At 44.3% G+C, this 13951-nt stretch overlaps 1 protein-coding gene across 2 annotated transcripts; it reads left to right on the top strand.

Moving 5' to 3' along the window:
• The first annotated feature begins 1070 nt into the window (after nucleotides 1-1070).
• On the top strand, nucleotides 1071-12814 carry LOC142769168 (uncharacterized). 2 transcript variants are annotated; one of them, XM_075872137.1, is made up of 4 exons: nucleotides 1071-1743; nucleotides 6720-6774; nucleotides 8945-9171; nucleotides 12466-12814. In XM_075872137.1, the coding sequence occupies exons 1-4, from the start codon at nucleotides 1597-1599 to the stop codon at nucleotides 12742-12744; spliced, it is 708 nt and encodes a 235-aa protein (XP_075728252.1). In that variant the 5' UTR covers nucleotides 1071-1596; the 3' UTR covers nucleotides 12745-12814. The 2 variants fall into 2 exon arrangements, with proteins under 2 accessions (XP_075728252.1, XP_075728253.1); XM_075872138.1 differs by having other exon boundaries at nucleotides 1278-1743; nucleotides 6712-6774.
• The last annotated feature ends 1137 nt before the right edge of the window (nucleotides 12815-13951 follow it).

Genomic DNA, 13951 nt, shown 5'->3' with positions numbered 1-13951 from the left:
TTTACACCCAGTGTGTCTAGTATTCCCCACAAGTCCTCTTGAACCAAGCTATCGTACGCTCCCTTGAATTTCTGCAGGCCGGTAGGAAACTTCACAGCGCAGCGCCTGATCTTGTGAAACGGCGCAGCCATGCAGGCAGGGCATTCAATTCCCTCCTTATTTTTTGTATACTACTGTCCTTCTGTACATCGTAGAACACATAACAGTAATGATAGCAAACAGATCATTGATTCGGGTAGGCTTGGTGTTTTTATTTAAAATGGAACAACGAGGAAGCTGCTGAAGCTCGTGCCTGTATACAGCTGCTTTATATGGAGATGAAACTTTAACGAAAAAAAAAAAAAACGTAATGATAAACAGTAGGCTCATAACAAACAACATTTCTCTGAGGGTGCATGGAATATATGTCCCATGCAAGTCTATGCATTGCAGTTCTTACTGCATTAATTATGTACACGTACTGCAGGGCATGCAAGTGTATGCAGACACACGCTGACGAAATGACATTTTTTGCTACATACAAACGTGCACCGCACCAAATAATACGCACGTGTTTGTATAGTCAGGGAACACTCGTGAATATTGATGAAATCACACAGCTGGCTTACAGTATAAAACAAACACAATTGTGAACAATAAAATGCGACGCTGTTTAAAGAGGCGGACCCAGGTTACGAGAATTATCAGTATGGCATACACACCACGTGTCAAGCTTTTGCAACATCTAAAGAGACTAAATATGGAAAGTTGCCTTTGTAAGTTAACATGACAGAACCAAATGGAGAAGCCACACGAGAGAACAATTCATCGTGGGCTAAAGAATGTGTTTTAAATATTATACACAGCTTTGCAAGATAATATCGACGAGTTTTACTCGTCTAGGTGTGGGAGGTGTAGGCCTGATAAAATGCGATGTTGCTTCAGAGCCTTCCGTTCGTAATATTGCAATTTTATTCAACTCTTTCAAACGCGGCACCGTAAATTTCTACTGGGTGCTCGAACACGGCAAGCAGGTCGCGGGGCAAAATCTTTGTAACATTTTATTACCGAAACAGCGATACTAGCAATGCTTGAGCTGCACTAGCTGTTTTCTAAATTGTAACCTCCTCAATCTCATCACTGTGATCAGGAAACGGAGAGGAAAAGTACAGCAGTAGTACGTAGAGAAATATTCAATTTCAAGCCCTTTAGCAATATCATCTAAACAAATTGCCAGTTCACTGTTGAATTCTCGATGGAAACAAACAGCTGATCAGGGGCGCAAGCTTGGCTTGGCACTGGCTTGGCCGTTCATACAGAGCCAAAAGCCGCTGCAGGAAACTGGATTGCGGATCGTATTGAGACAAAATATTTTATACATTTTTGTTTTCTTTGTTTCATTTCTCTAATTGTTCTTGTAATGGCGTGGACCGCGCTTCGTGATCTCACGTACCGGCGCACTGTTTTTAAGTTTAGTATGGCGCACGATAATACATGATTGCGTGCTTTAATTTAAAAAGGTTCGCGAGTATGGCAGCAACACTGCAATGTCGGGAAGAGGATAGAACCAGTAGCAGTTGCATGCCAGGGTGGAGCGACTGATGCCCAGATGGAGGAATGTCAACCCGATGCCTTTTGTGTTGGCCGTTCTGGCAGTTCCGCCGACTTTATAGAAAGAGACGACCCCGTCACTTGTCCTCTTCTCTTTTCCTTCGGGCATTAGCGACAACATTGACGGACGACGTGTTCGACTTCACCGTGCACGTGAGTATAGGTTGGTTTTTCATTCGAGTGAATTCTTGTTCAGATTTGCAACTTGTCGACTTCATCCTGATCACCTGTCACCGGCAATAAGTCACATACGTGTGATATTTAGGTGAAATAAATGATAATGCACATTTTCTGCTCCATTTGCGTGACTTAGCTACACCAGGACATGAGGTAAAGCCTTTGTCGCCTAGCCACTATAGCAGGCAAGATCGATCACTCGCATCCTTCAGTTCACGAATCAACGCGCCTGCCTTAAAATTAGTAAGCTGCTCGCAAAGAAATCTTACCGAGACAATTTTGTTTTCTGTGAACAATGCACCGTAGATTTGTCTTGAATAACAAAAAAAAAACTCGAAAAATGAATGTCGCGACCTTTTAGAAAACGCCGTGTCTAAGAGCTAGACGCGGCATTTTGTAAAAGGCTCATTAAATTCAGTATTTTGTTCGTAGTTTCTGCTTGAAATTATTATTGTCTATGAATTTCATGGCCCAATCTTTCACTTTGGCTGAAAATCTCGGCGGCAAAAACTTTGTTCAGTGTCCATTTAAGGGCAGGTGTAGATGCCATCATTTCAGTCGCAAATCTTTTTGCTAGTCGGTCGGCTGGTTAACAATAAGGGTACTAACTAGAGTTCCAGATTTCATCAGCAACACATCATCATGGCTTCATCAGATGCTGCATTATATACATTCTATCCTTGTTTTCAAATAGGTGTACCGTATGGTCCACTGTTACAGGAAACAAGCGAGCTCATGGACAGTGAGCCATGTGGTGCTAACTGGCAGCGAGGCTTGTGAATGGGACGCATGCGCATAGAATCGGGGTGCGCCCAGTTTTGTCTGCCATTTCTCCGCCTGTACGCATGACAGCATTGGAAAGCGCATCCGTATTTTAGCTGCGCAATTTATCTAGCCCAGTGCCTCCTGCTTCAGGGATTTCCTGTGAGCACAAAAAATGCATGATTTTAATCGTTGCTGCAGTGTTTTGCAAGTTGTCACCGTAAAGCACATCATATTTTTCGCATAATGCTTGCTGCAACTAGCAAGTTTCGATGACTCAAAATGCTGTTCAGGTCTGATGTAGAAAACATTTTAAGCTCGTCCACGTGACCATGAAATATTGGTTTAATAAATAATGGAAGGCAGAGTTGGTATCAGTTGATTTACAGTGTGAAAATGAAAAGTGCGAAGGACCGTGCCTCGCAAGTAAGCTCCGAGAGCATGAGCAGAGAAGTAGCAGATGAGGATGCTCATGCGCTGCATTTCCAAATCTCACCAGCACTAATGCTTGACGGACTGCTGGCCACGCACTAGCGTGTTCTTTCTGAAACAGGACTTTGGCCCTGTAAGCAAGTTCTTGAAGGGCATAAGTAAAACGTCAAATGGGCCCCCTAAATGCACCCATCCTTGAACCATTGGGCTTATGAATTAGTGCCCTTTTCAAAATACAACTATTCTTTTCAAATACAACTATTCAAAATACATCTATTCTAAATACAACAGTGCACGAAGTTTAAAAATGGGAAAAAAGTCTTTAAATGTCCCCTTTGTACATAGTGTTCTTGTGATGTCACTTCTGCCGTTGTCGCCCTCTCCCGCCATGCCCGCGTAACTCCCTGGGTACCTACGGCAGTTCACGTGCTGCAGTGCGGTTTGTTGGGGGCTCGTCATCTGTTGCTGTGAACGATGTGGAAGCATTGTGGTTTTTTGTTGTCTTACTTTAACGAGCTCATTGGATTAGGAAGGCCTCGCTCGTTCACTCGATACAAGACCAGATAATCATGATGTGCAACACATACACCAGCCACGGCGTACACCGGCTGCCCGCCACAACCTATGAGGGCCTATTATCTTGCTTTCACTACGAATTGCCTGGCCCAAAAACAAGTGAAAGCTCAAAATCTCTCGAGCCGCAATTTTAAGAGTGGATGTGCGAAGCGCAGCTGCTCCCATCGAAAACTAGTCGTGCAGAGCTAGGCAAGTTTACAAGAGATATTTTATAAATATATTGTCACGGCCTACGCCACCAAAGTAGCAATGCCCCCCCCCCCCCCCTAGTGTTTTAAACAATGCTGATGTTGAGCTTGAGCCTCTTTGATTGCAATTTGTGGAAATAGTCGAGGAAAATATTATACAAGGCAGATAGCGACTTTGCGTGGTGTGTGCCGCGGTAATGCCAGTCATCACTTTATTTTTCGCGTATGCTTTGACACACTTCACTTTGTATTTTGCTTTTGTTGTACGCTATTGTACAGTGGAGTCACTGAACATGATAGAGACCGTGTATAGAATTAATTGACTAATTAAAAAAAATCCTGACGCCCAACTTGAACCGATCGGCTATACTTCAAAGTGAACTAATATTGTTTCTCATTCTTTATAGTTTGTTTCAATGCAATACCAAATCTCCGCGATCGCCATCACGATTTTAACCGCCTTCCTCGCCATCATGGTTTTAACTGCAGACAAGTTTGTATGTACAGTATCTTGGTAAGCTATATCTGTTTGCAGGTAAATACTTGGCTATGGCACTTACCCGTAATGAAGTTGCACCTGAAGGTGCAAATATTGCAAAGTTTCTTCAAGTAGCTTTTGTTAATCTGCACCAGCCAAATACGCTGGTACTTTTAGGAAAATCAGAATGTGCGTTCTCAATTTTAGGTTATAACTTTCAGCGAAGAAACACCCTAAGCTCTGCTCCCTCTGCGTGGACTACTAAATCAACTTGCCTCACTAGCAGCTCATAATTCCTCAAACTTGCATCGTGAGGCAAAACTAAACGGGTGCAAGCACGAGGAGACAACATGGCAGTTGTAGGCGATAGATTCGGTTGGTGCCCGGGCATGGTGGTGGCGCATTTCGGAAGTGACGAAAAGGTGCTGCGAGATGCACGTGCACACTTTGTATAGTTGCTGTATTGGACAGCAAACTTTTTTCCTTATCTGGGCAGTTTTACCAAAGGAAGCTTCATCATATGGCGTGATAAATGAAGCGAATCCACAGGTTGAACCACATCATAGCCTCGCTGTGCTTTTGTACTTTTTTGCTCAAAATTTATTTGTACATATAAGTGACAACTTGCCAGTAATAAGGCAGCACTCATTTCTTTACCATATGATCATCTCCGGTGTGCTGGTGCCTCAATATTTCAAATTGTAAGCATTTACACCATTGTATGTTAACTTTTGCTTTAAAGTGAGACAAGCCACATGTGTATCGTAGATCAAGAAGCATGCCAGTTTTACGTACTTGCAAGGTAAACATCAGAAATGCACAGTTGATCAAAAATACTAGTTTAATGGTGCATCTACATAGCAGAGCACCTGTGGCACCTCGGGAACAAGATAATGCCACATATGTTACAACAGATAATTAAAAAAGACAGGGGACGTGCCGTGAACAAGTAGAAACAAAAATAAAATGGCATGTGGCAGCGAGCGAAGGCGGCAAGGGGGGGGAGCCCGTGGGACTGCAGCGGATGAACGTAGGGTGTGTGTTTAATATGTGGAAGAAAAAAAAATTCAAAATTTTGGCGACTGAAATGAGGGTGACTTAGTGAGTGCGCTCATGACAAGAGTAAACACGGTTATTATTTTTTTCAAATCTCTTTTGAAAGCCACGAAAAATCTGTATGTGGTGCAGCCTAACAGAAGGTCCGTGAAGGCAAATTATGAATTCGTCGTTGTACAAAGGCCTTTTTTTTTTTTTTCATGCGCACCATCCCCGCCGCGGTGGTCTAGTGGCTAAGGTACTCGGCTGCTGACCCACAGGGGGCGGGTTCGAATCCCGGCTGCGGCGGCTGCATTTCCAATGGAAGCGGAAATGTTGTAGGCCCGTGTGCTCAGATTTAGGTGCACGTTAAAGAACCCTAGGTGGTCTAAATTTCCGGAGCCCTCCATTACGGCGTCTCTCATAATCATATAGTGATTTTGGGACGTTAAACCCCACATATCAATCAATCATGCACACCATAAATAGTGCTCAAAATTTAACTGCATATGTTGTTTTCATCCTCGCTGTATTCCGTGCTGTTTATGATGTAAAAAAAAGAAAGCACGCTGAAGTGGTGCTGCTTTTGGGCAACAGTTGAAAATGGCGGGGTGCATGAATGCAGAATACTGCCGCTTACACTCAAATCACTCTTGTGGTCACCTCCCACTGTTTGCAGCATGTGTTGTGTATACACAGCTGCATATTTCCTAGCTAGAAAAATTTGATTTTAGGTGTTTCACGCCATTTTTCATGTAACTATTCCACAATTACACACACTGATCAGCAGGCTTTCAATTGCGCTGAAGGACACAGGTGCCATAAAATTAATAGTAGATACTTTCAAGAAACCGTATGTAAAGGCCGAAGCTTCATGCGTACATACATACACACACACCATATTGTTTTTTGTACTTTATGAAAGCTGCGAAGGTCTCATGTGCCTCCAAGCGTAACCTGTCTTATTTATTCTCCATCACCGCAAAAGTTTTGTGAGTTTCAAATAAAAGTACTTTGCGCATGGCCACGTTTGGGTAATTTATTGTGTAGGTGTTATTTGAGCAGCCTACAGTGTTTACTTTATAAGCCTGTATGTATATGTTGCATTATAAGGATGCAGAATGTGTGTGGCTGTACAATATAGATGAAGTGTAAAAATTGTGTCTATTGTAGTGTTCTTGCAACCAATCTTACCCCCGTATTCTAGAACGTCCCTCCACTCAACGCTTCACCTTCACTTGAGATGGCTGGTGGGAGCGCCGTCTCTAAGCAGAGAAAGTCGCTGCATGTCAGCAATAATCTGCTGTGATTCTCAAGTAGCGCAGCGTCGCTTTCAAACGAGCAGCGGCACAGTGCTCAACTCTGTTAAGTGAAGGGTGAAAGTCGAGTCGGGGAGCGTTTATGAATATGGGGGTTAGTTTTGTTGTCTTGTTAACCTGCCATTAACACTGGATTGATGCTACTTTGCTCTAGCTGTACAGTGCTCTCCAAGGCTCAAGGAGGCACCGCACGGGGAAGGCTCGGAGCAAACCATGCGTGAGTTTCCTTTCATTGTTACACTATGCACGTATTAAGTGATAGACTTTAATGTATGCTATTTGTATTGTGCAAGTTTTTGGGGACATACAACTTCCAACACTTATATATTCTGACGAAAATCACGCAAGAATGAGAGAAGCTTGTGCAAAAATTATGCAAGACTGTAAGAAGCTTTTGCAGAAGTCTGTGAAATGAAGTTTTGAAAATTTGTGGCAATGTGTCATTGTACAGTGGTCAACAGTCTTGCTCAGCATGCTTGACTGCAGGGCTCCCGTCTGCACAGGCGCATCTACGGAGTGCCTGATGCATGATGGGCCAAATGTCAGCCTGCACACTGGTGCCTCTTATCCCCGTTTGTCTGTTACATCAGTGTCTCTTGTAAAGGGGATCAACTGTGCTACCTTTTTTTTTTTTTTCGAATGTAATGAGTTCTTTTTCCAGATTATTGTTGTTTTAAGGTAGAGCCTCACATTTCTATCAAATACTGAAGATTCTATTTTTCCTTCTAGATGCTATGAAGTCACTCCTTGTGTTACAATAGAGTGAACACTGTTATGAGAAAAGCTACTTCATGGAGTTAACTCACTCCATATTGACTTAACACACAGAGTTGGTGAAAACTACACTCCATTCCAGCTGCATTAGGAATAATATTCATTTGCATATTTCTGTTTCTTTTGTTTGTTTGTTGGCTGGAGGTTTGGAGTATAGGGTGGCCAGAGGGCACTGTGTAGTCTTTCTTCATCTTCCCAATTTTGTGAACATCAATTGATAGCCGTATGGGAAGCAGCAAGCATGCTGAAACAGCGGTGCAAGCATGCAAGATGTTCACCATTGCATGCAGTCAGTTGCTGTGAGCAACCCACTGCATACAATTAACTGCGAGTGGTGAACTAACGCTGCACTATGTGTGCCTCCTGGAAAGCTGCAATGGTAAAGTGCCACAATCGTATAGTAACATGGATAAAATCGCAATTTGTTTGTTGAATAATTTTGCAATAGAATCAATGGAGCTTTGGATAAATTTGTGTATCTGCCTGGTTCATCAAAGCTACAGAGTCAAATGCGGTATGTACTCGCGTATTATGTGTACTTTTTTTGTCGATCCGGTTATGTGCGAAGCTAGTAGGAATCGCTGGCCTAAAAGCCCAACTGGGAATGGGAATATATGTTGCAGGCGCTGTCACAGCTGTCTCAAAGCGGATTGTCATTTGTTTGCGAAGCCTGTTCAAATGCCCCCATTTTCTTGAAGTTCTTCCGAACATTGCTCACAAAAACCAGTTCCCACGACAAGGTTATACCAGAGAACATAAGTACTCTCCAATAATTGTCGGGAACCCAACGCAAAGTAAGATGCAGACAAGGAAGCGCGATGCCAACACAGTGCTCTGTGTGTCGCCCTTCATGTGTGTGTGTCCCCATTCCTTGTCCCAGTCTTCTATTGCGTTGTGTTCCCTCCGATATCTAAACAACACACCCAAGCTTCTATGCTAAGTCTTATTCAACGCACTCTTCTGCTGGCTCCCATACTGAATATTGCATGTCGAAGAACTCCACGCTGATGTGCTTAGCGGTAGCACGGTTTCAGTTTTCTTCGGTAAGCTTTATAACAGCAATCTGCCTCGTATATAATTATTGTAGCCTATTACAAGGAACGGTAAAAACGCAATGGCCAGATGGCGAAACCAAAAAAAAAAAAAAAGAAAATGAGTGCGAAAACCTGCCTCATATAGTTGATGTGACAGGTCCTTGCACGCGTTCAACATCTGTGCTGTGTCTCGGGAATTCATTCTTGCCGTGGAAGAGGTGGGAAGATAGGAGGCAAACCTTTAGGCGTTTCGGACTACACATAAACAGGTTACGGTTTTCAAGTTCGATATTCTAGGGAAAGCATAAAAGTTCATGGAAGAAGGAACCTTGCACTCGGCCCATTTTGTGTAAGACTGCACTCGCCTGCTCGACAAGAGATGTGCCTGACCAGAGCATCATGAAGTCAAATGTGTCTGTGTGTGTGCTGGCAAGGTGGCTCGGGCTGGTTGGGGAGGGCAAAGTATGCGAGCAAAAAGTTTCTTGTAGTAAAGCAGGCTGGCTAATTATACTGGTGAGCAAATTATGTGAGGATGCAAATTGTGAGAGTAAATATAGTATGTACTCTTGTATGTTTCAGCTCTGTTGCTACGGATCCTGCAGATCGAACTTGGCATCCGGCAGCAACAAAGAGAGGTTCTGCAGGAGGTGCGACAGCTGAAGCTCGAGGTACGGCTCTTGTCCATGCCTCAGCACGCCCAGCCAGCACAGCCCCCTTCTGACCTTCCCCGGCTGCCTGCTGGTACAATTGGAGACGTGGAGGCAGCAGAGGCAGCTGTGCAGAGTGAAGCTGTGGCTGCGGCTTTGGTGTGTATTTCTTGATTTTTAATATGCCTATGTAACATGCAGAAATTTAGTACTGCTTTAAGATACTGTGTTTCATGAAACAAGCTAGCCAGGTAATCTCATGAGCCATTGTATTACAGTCGAATATGAATAATTCGTACTCAAAGAGGCCAGAAAATTTGTTCAAATTAAAAGAAGTTCAAAATAATGAAAGTTACCGTAAGTACTTGAATCTAACATGCACCTTTTTCCGGTTAAGAAAGTTCATGAATCGCATGCGCGTTAGAATCGAGTACGAAAAAAAAAAAAATGAATATGGTCATTCTATTGCCATCGCCACTTACAAAATGGCCGCCCCCTACGTGCGTCGGCATGGCGCGTCGGTCATTTCTGCCTATGTGTTTCCCATGTGCGGTACTTCATACGTGTGCTGAGGAGTTCGTCATCTTGTAGTACATTAGCATCGACGGCATGGTAGGGCCGACTCCAAAAATTCGACGAGTGCACCACAATGCCGCTTCTAATAGAAAAGTCATCGCGTGTGCCGGAACGGACAGAAATCGGGCCGCATCGTGGTTATTCGAAGTTCCCGAAACGTGCGTGCGGGACTGGCGGAAACAAAAGCAGGATATTGTCGACAGCAAAGATTCACGCAAAGGCTTCAGTGGACCACAGCAGGGTCGGTTTCCACAAATTGAAGAGCTGCTCGGTGAGTATGTGATTAAGCAGTGAGCGGCACAGCGGCCCGTGACGACAGAACTGCTCCAAGTGCAGGCTATGCAGTTAGCCTTAGAAAAAGGGCTAATGCAGAGCCATTTTAAAGCGAGCAGGTGCTGGCTAACGAACTTTATGAAGAGAAAAGGCTTTTCCCTCCGAAGGCGAACGGGCATATGCCGGAAGTTGCCGGAGGAGTACGAAGAAAAGCTTCAGAGTCTTCAGCGGTTCCTCCTAAACTTGCGGCACAACAACGGCTACCTGCTTGGGCAAATCGGGAATGCCGATCACACGCCTCTTTACTTCAACATGCCTGGCACCACAACCGTCTAGGAGAAAGGGGCGAAGCAAGTTTGTGTACTGACATCGGGCGACGGTAAAACTAGTGACAGCAATGCTCCGTTGCACGTCAGATAGGCATAAGCTTCCCCCGTACTTCATATTTAAAGGGAAGACGCTCTCAAAAATTGTCGTTTTCCCGAGTGGTGTGATCAAGCGGGCCAACGTGAAAAAAGGGTGCGCGTTGCAACTGATGTCTTGTTTTTTTTTTTTTTTTTTTTTTTTTGTCGTGGAAACCGGGCGCGCATTACAATCGAGGGCGCGGTAGAATAGAGTAAATACGGTAATTGAGCGGAGGGCTCACCATGCAGTGATGCATGTGCATGGAGAAGTTTTATTCACAAATTACAGGACATCCGTCATTAATTAAAGTAGTCAATACATGTCTGTACACGTTGGCCTTGCAACGAGTCAACAAGTTTTGCGTGCAGTTTGCAAAGCATTTGTACTTCGGCTTCAGTATTCTCCTGGCAATAGAAGTTGCGCGCGGCAATGTCCAGTGCTGACACTCTTTGAAGACAACTGTGTTTCCACTGTTACCATCTGCGCTGCAGCCGGAGCGTGGCCAGCACATGATGAGAAAGGAGGAGCGTCTTCACCTGGAGAAAAGCAGATAGGCATTCGAGAGAGAAACACTCCGCGGCAGCTTTTTTTTTTTCTCTTCATGCGCGGTGTTGAAAGGAGAAGAGTCTCTACATAGCAGGAACGAAAAACAGGGAAGCGTGACACCGGCGCGTTGCAGATCGGCATGAGAGAGAGCCCACTCTCTGCGACAGCTTTTTTTCCCCTCTTTCTCTTCGTGCGCAGTGTTAAGAGGAGAAGGGTCTCTACGTGGCAGGGACGGAAAAAGCCGAAGCGTGGCACAGGAATGTCGCAGATTGGCATTTGGCAAACATTCCACCGCAGTCTTTTCTTTCCTTTTCTTCATTTTCTTCTTTAAGCACAGCGATGAGGTGTCTGAAGTGCCACCGCAGGATTGGGCGGGGTGCTGAGAGCATTTTCGGAGTGCGGTATAGCTTTCATAGGACCACAGCGTCAGTTCGAATTAAGTGTGTTGGAATTAATGAGATTCGACTGTATTTACTATAGTCTGTGAAGTCCGAGTGAACTGTCCTAAGCTAGCAGACGATGTAGGCGGCATCGTGTGTTTGATGGGCAGTGACTAGCAATAGCCTGCTTAAAACAGACATTCAGCAATTTTGTTCATTTATCACCCTATTTCGTGTCCGCTGCGGCTCTCTCTACTTTGAGCTACAGTTCACCCTGCCTTGTGTTAGCCGATTTCTTAATTTTTTAAAAATCTAACATGCACCCCATTTCACAGGGTGAAGAAAAATGCACCTTTGTTTATTGTGATGAGATTTCTAAAGCGACATGCCTCTTTGTTGGCTATCACAGAAAAATATAGACAGCAAATGGTGCGACCATCTAGTGCGACCTTTATTTTTCTATCAGTTTCATCTATGACCAAGATTTGGTCGCTCTAAGGTTGCCTCTTAGTACGCCTTGATCATGTTCATTTATCTTGTTGTGCTCTGCTTACAATGCATTGATTAAAAACATGTCCTAGCTTCTTTTTGAATTCCACATACTTTATCGTTTTTCACCTGTAGAAGCTACTCCTGGTCAACATTCAGGCAAAGACATTGTAACCTCAAAGAAACGTGTATTGGAATTTGAGCACTGTACAAAGTAATTATACTATTTCATAGCTAGAATCAATATTTATTAAGGGTTATAACAGTGTTGTATTTGATTTCATAACAGCAAAACTGCATTCAGAGAAGGACTCTGAAAGGTTCTCACACTGAGTGTGAGAGGGCTGATGTGGAAACCATTTTAGGTCAAGTGAGTTGAAGTTAGCGTAAAAAAACAATGAAATGTTGTGATGCCCGAAAATTCAAGTTGTTGTTTTCAGTGTCCTCTTCTTGCAGATTTTTATCATGAAAACATTTCGATGTGCTGTTGCGTTTACCCCATCTATGCTTCTTGCATTTTTTTACAGCGCAAGCACCTCCTGCAGATTGGGGGACGTGGCCTCCGAGAAATTGGTGTGAATGCCATGAAGGCTGTATTGGCACATGACGTGCAAGTGCTGTACAGCCTTCATGGCAGAAAAGGGAAAAGGGCCTTTGTGAACCTGAGGCTCTGTAGATTAGTGACAGGTTTAACTTGTTCATTGTTTTATGTGTGTGTTACCATGTGTATTCTCTGTACTGCAGTGCTTCATGTGTACTATGGTATTTCTGTTCTTGTATGCAGATGTCATCTGCCAAAAAGCAGGGTGCGACCAGGCGGAGGCCCTCAACTTTATTAAGAGGTGGCTGCCAGGGTCTGGTGATCGCTGTGGGGGCAGGAAGCGGCGCTTCAGAGAAGCATTTGTTGTGGAGCAGCCCGATGATCCCTACTCTCAGAGTGCAGATTATCGGCTGCTCGCGGCAGCTGGCTTCCTGCCCAGCCACAGCAGCCAGGGCCTTGACAGCACCACTGCCACTGTGCCCCCAACGCAACCTGACCTGCAGTAGAGCGGGCCTTTTTTAGTTGTGTATATATATTTTTCAATGTATACATTTTTTGTTGTACCAAATAAATAAAAAAAACAAAGAATAAATGGTCTGCAGACTGTCGGTGGTGCACTGTTCGGCTAGCTTATGCTGATTCAGAAGCACCATCACCATGTTTTAGTTACAAAAAAATGCTCTAAACTGTATGAATATTCTCGATTATCATGTGGGGGACATATGTGGGGATTGCAAGTGGGGGACATACGCTTTCAGCATTTACTTCCTAACGACTTTTTTCGATCTGCTGTACCAAATACCAGTACCAAATAAAGCACTCCCTATTGCAAAAAATAAATTGGTAAAAAAAATAAACTACACTTCTAGTGTTAGCAAAGGGAATGACGTATAAAAGATGAAATAGATCGAGTAACTGTTTTCAGTTCTCAGCATTCAATTTTCTGTTGCCCCAAGTATACAGGGCTGCAAAACTACAAGAGCGGGTCATCGAGGCATATTGTTTAAATCTTCCGGTAAGAAAAATTCTCTACTAATAATGGTTACATAATGGCAAGCCAATCAGTAGCCAATATTCGTCGTGCAGGAAACATCGGTGTAATAACGGCCTTTCATTGGCTGCAATGTGGCCCTGGATTGGTCCAATGTCGGCCGTACATCCGTAGCCAATATTCGTCGTGCAGCGAACATCGGCGTAAAAATGGCATGTGATTGGCTGAAATATGGCCCAATGTTGGCCGAACATTGGCAGCTTTGTCGGCAATACGATGGGCCTTCGTCGGCCCAATGTTGGTTGCATACTGGCTAAAACATCGGCAAAACGTCGGCCCATCATTGGCTTGAACGTCGGCCCGACATTGGAAGAAGTTGCACTTCCGACGTCGGCCCGACGTCGGTGCCGATGTTAGCCGATGTTGGTCCAAGATTGGTCCAACGGCGGCGTGCTGCCTGGGATATATCCGATAGGCCTGTTGTTTTCTCGGCCACCATATTGGCCTTTCGAACTGTTGCTGTCGTGTGTTGGTCATGATTATTTTGAAGCCAGAGATATACAGCGCAGCGTGGTGACGCATCGAGACTTGCGCCAGACTTCATGGGTGCAGCGAAACACAAAAGCAGCAAGCCACGCTCATCCAAGCGTACACACAAGCACCACGTCGTAAGTCTTAGATCATCGAATCCAGGCGGCCGTAGTCGAGCACTCCGAGCGCGCGCAACGCGACCCGCCA

The sequence above is a fragment of the Rhipicephalus microplus genome, chromosome 8 (genome assembly GCF_043290135.1).
Source record: "Rhipicephalus microplus isolate Deutch F79 chromosome 8, USDA_Rmic, whole genome shotgun sequence".
Lineage (NCBI taxonomy): Eukaryota > Metazoa > Arthropoda > Arachnida > Ixodida > Ixodidae > Rhipicephalus > Rhipicephalus microplus.
This window is presented reverse-complemented; position numbering and strand designations above follow the sequence as displayed.

Coding starts and splice junctions, on each gene's coding strand:
- LOC142769168 (XM_075872137.1), top strand. CDS start 1,597: ATGTCAACCCGATGCCTTTTGTGTTGGCCGTTCTGGCAGTTCCGCCGA. Junction 1,744..6,719: donor TGTTCGACTTCACCGTGCAC/GTGAGTATAGGT, acceptor CTAGCTGTACAG/TGCTCTCCAAGGCTCAAGGA. Junction 9,172..12,465: donor AAGCTGTGGCTGCGGCTTTG/GTGTGTATTTCT, acceptor TCTTGTATGCAG/ATGTCATCTGCCAAAAAGCA.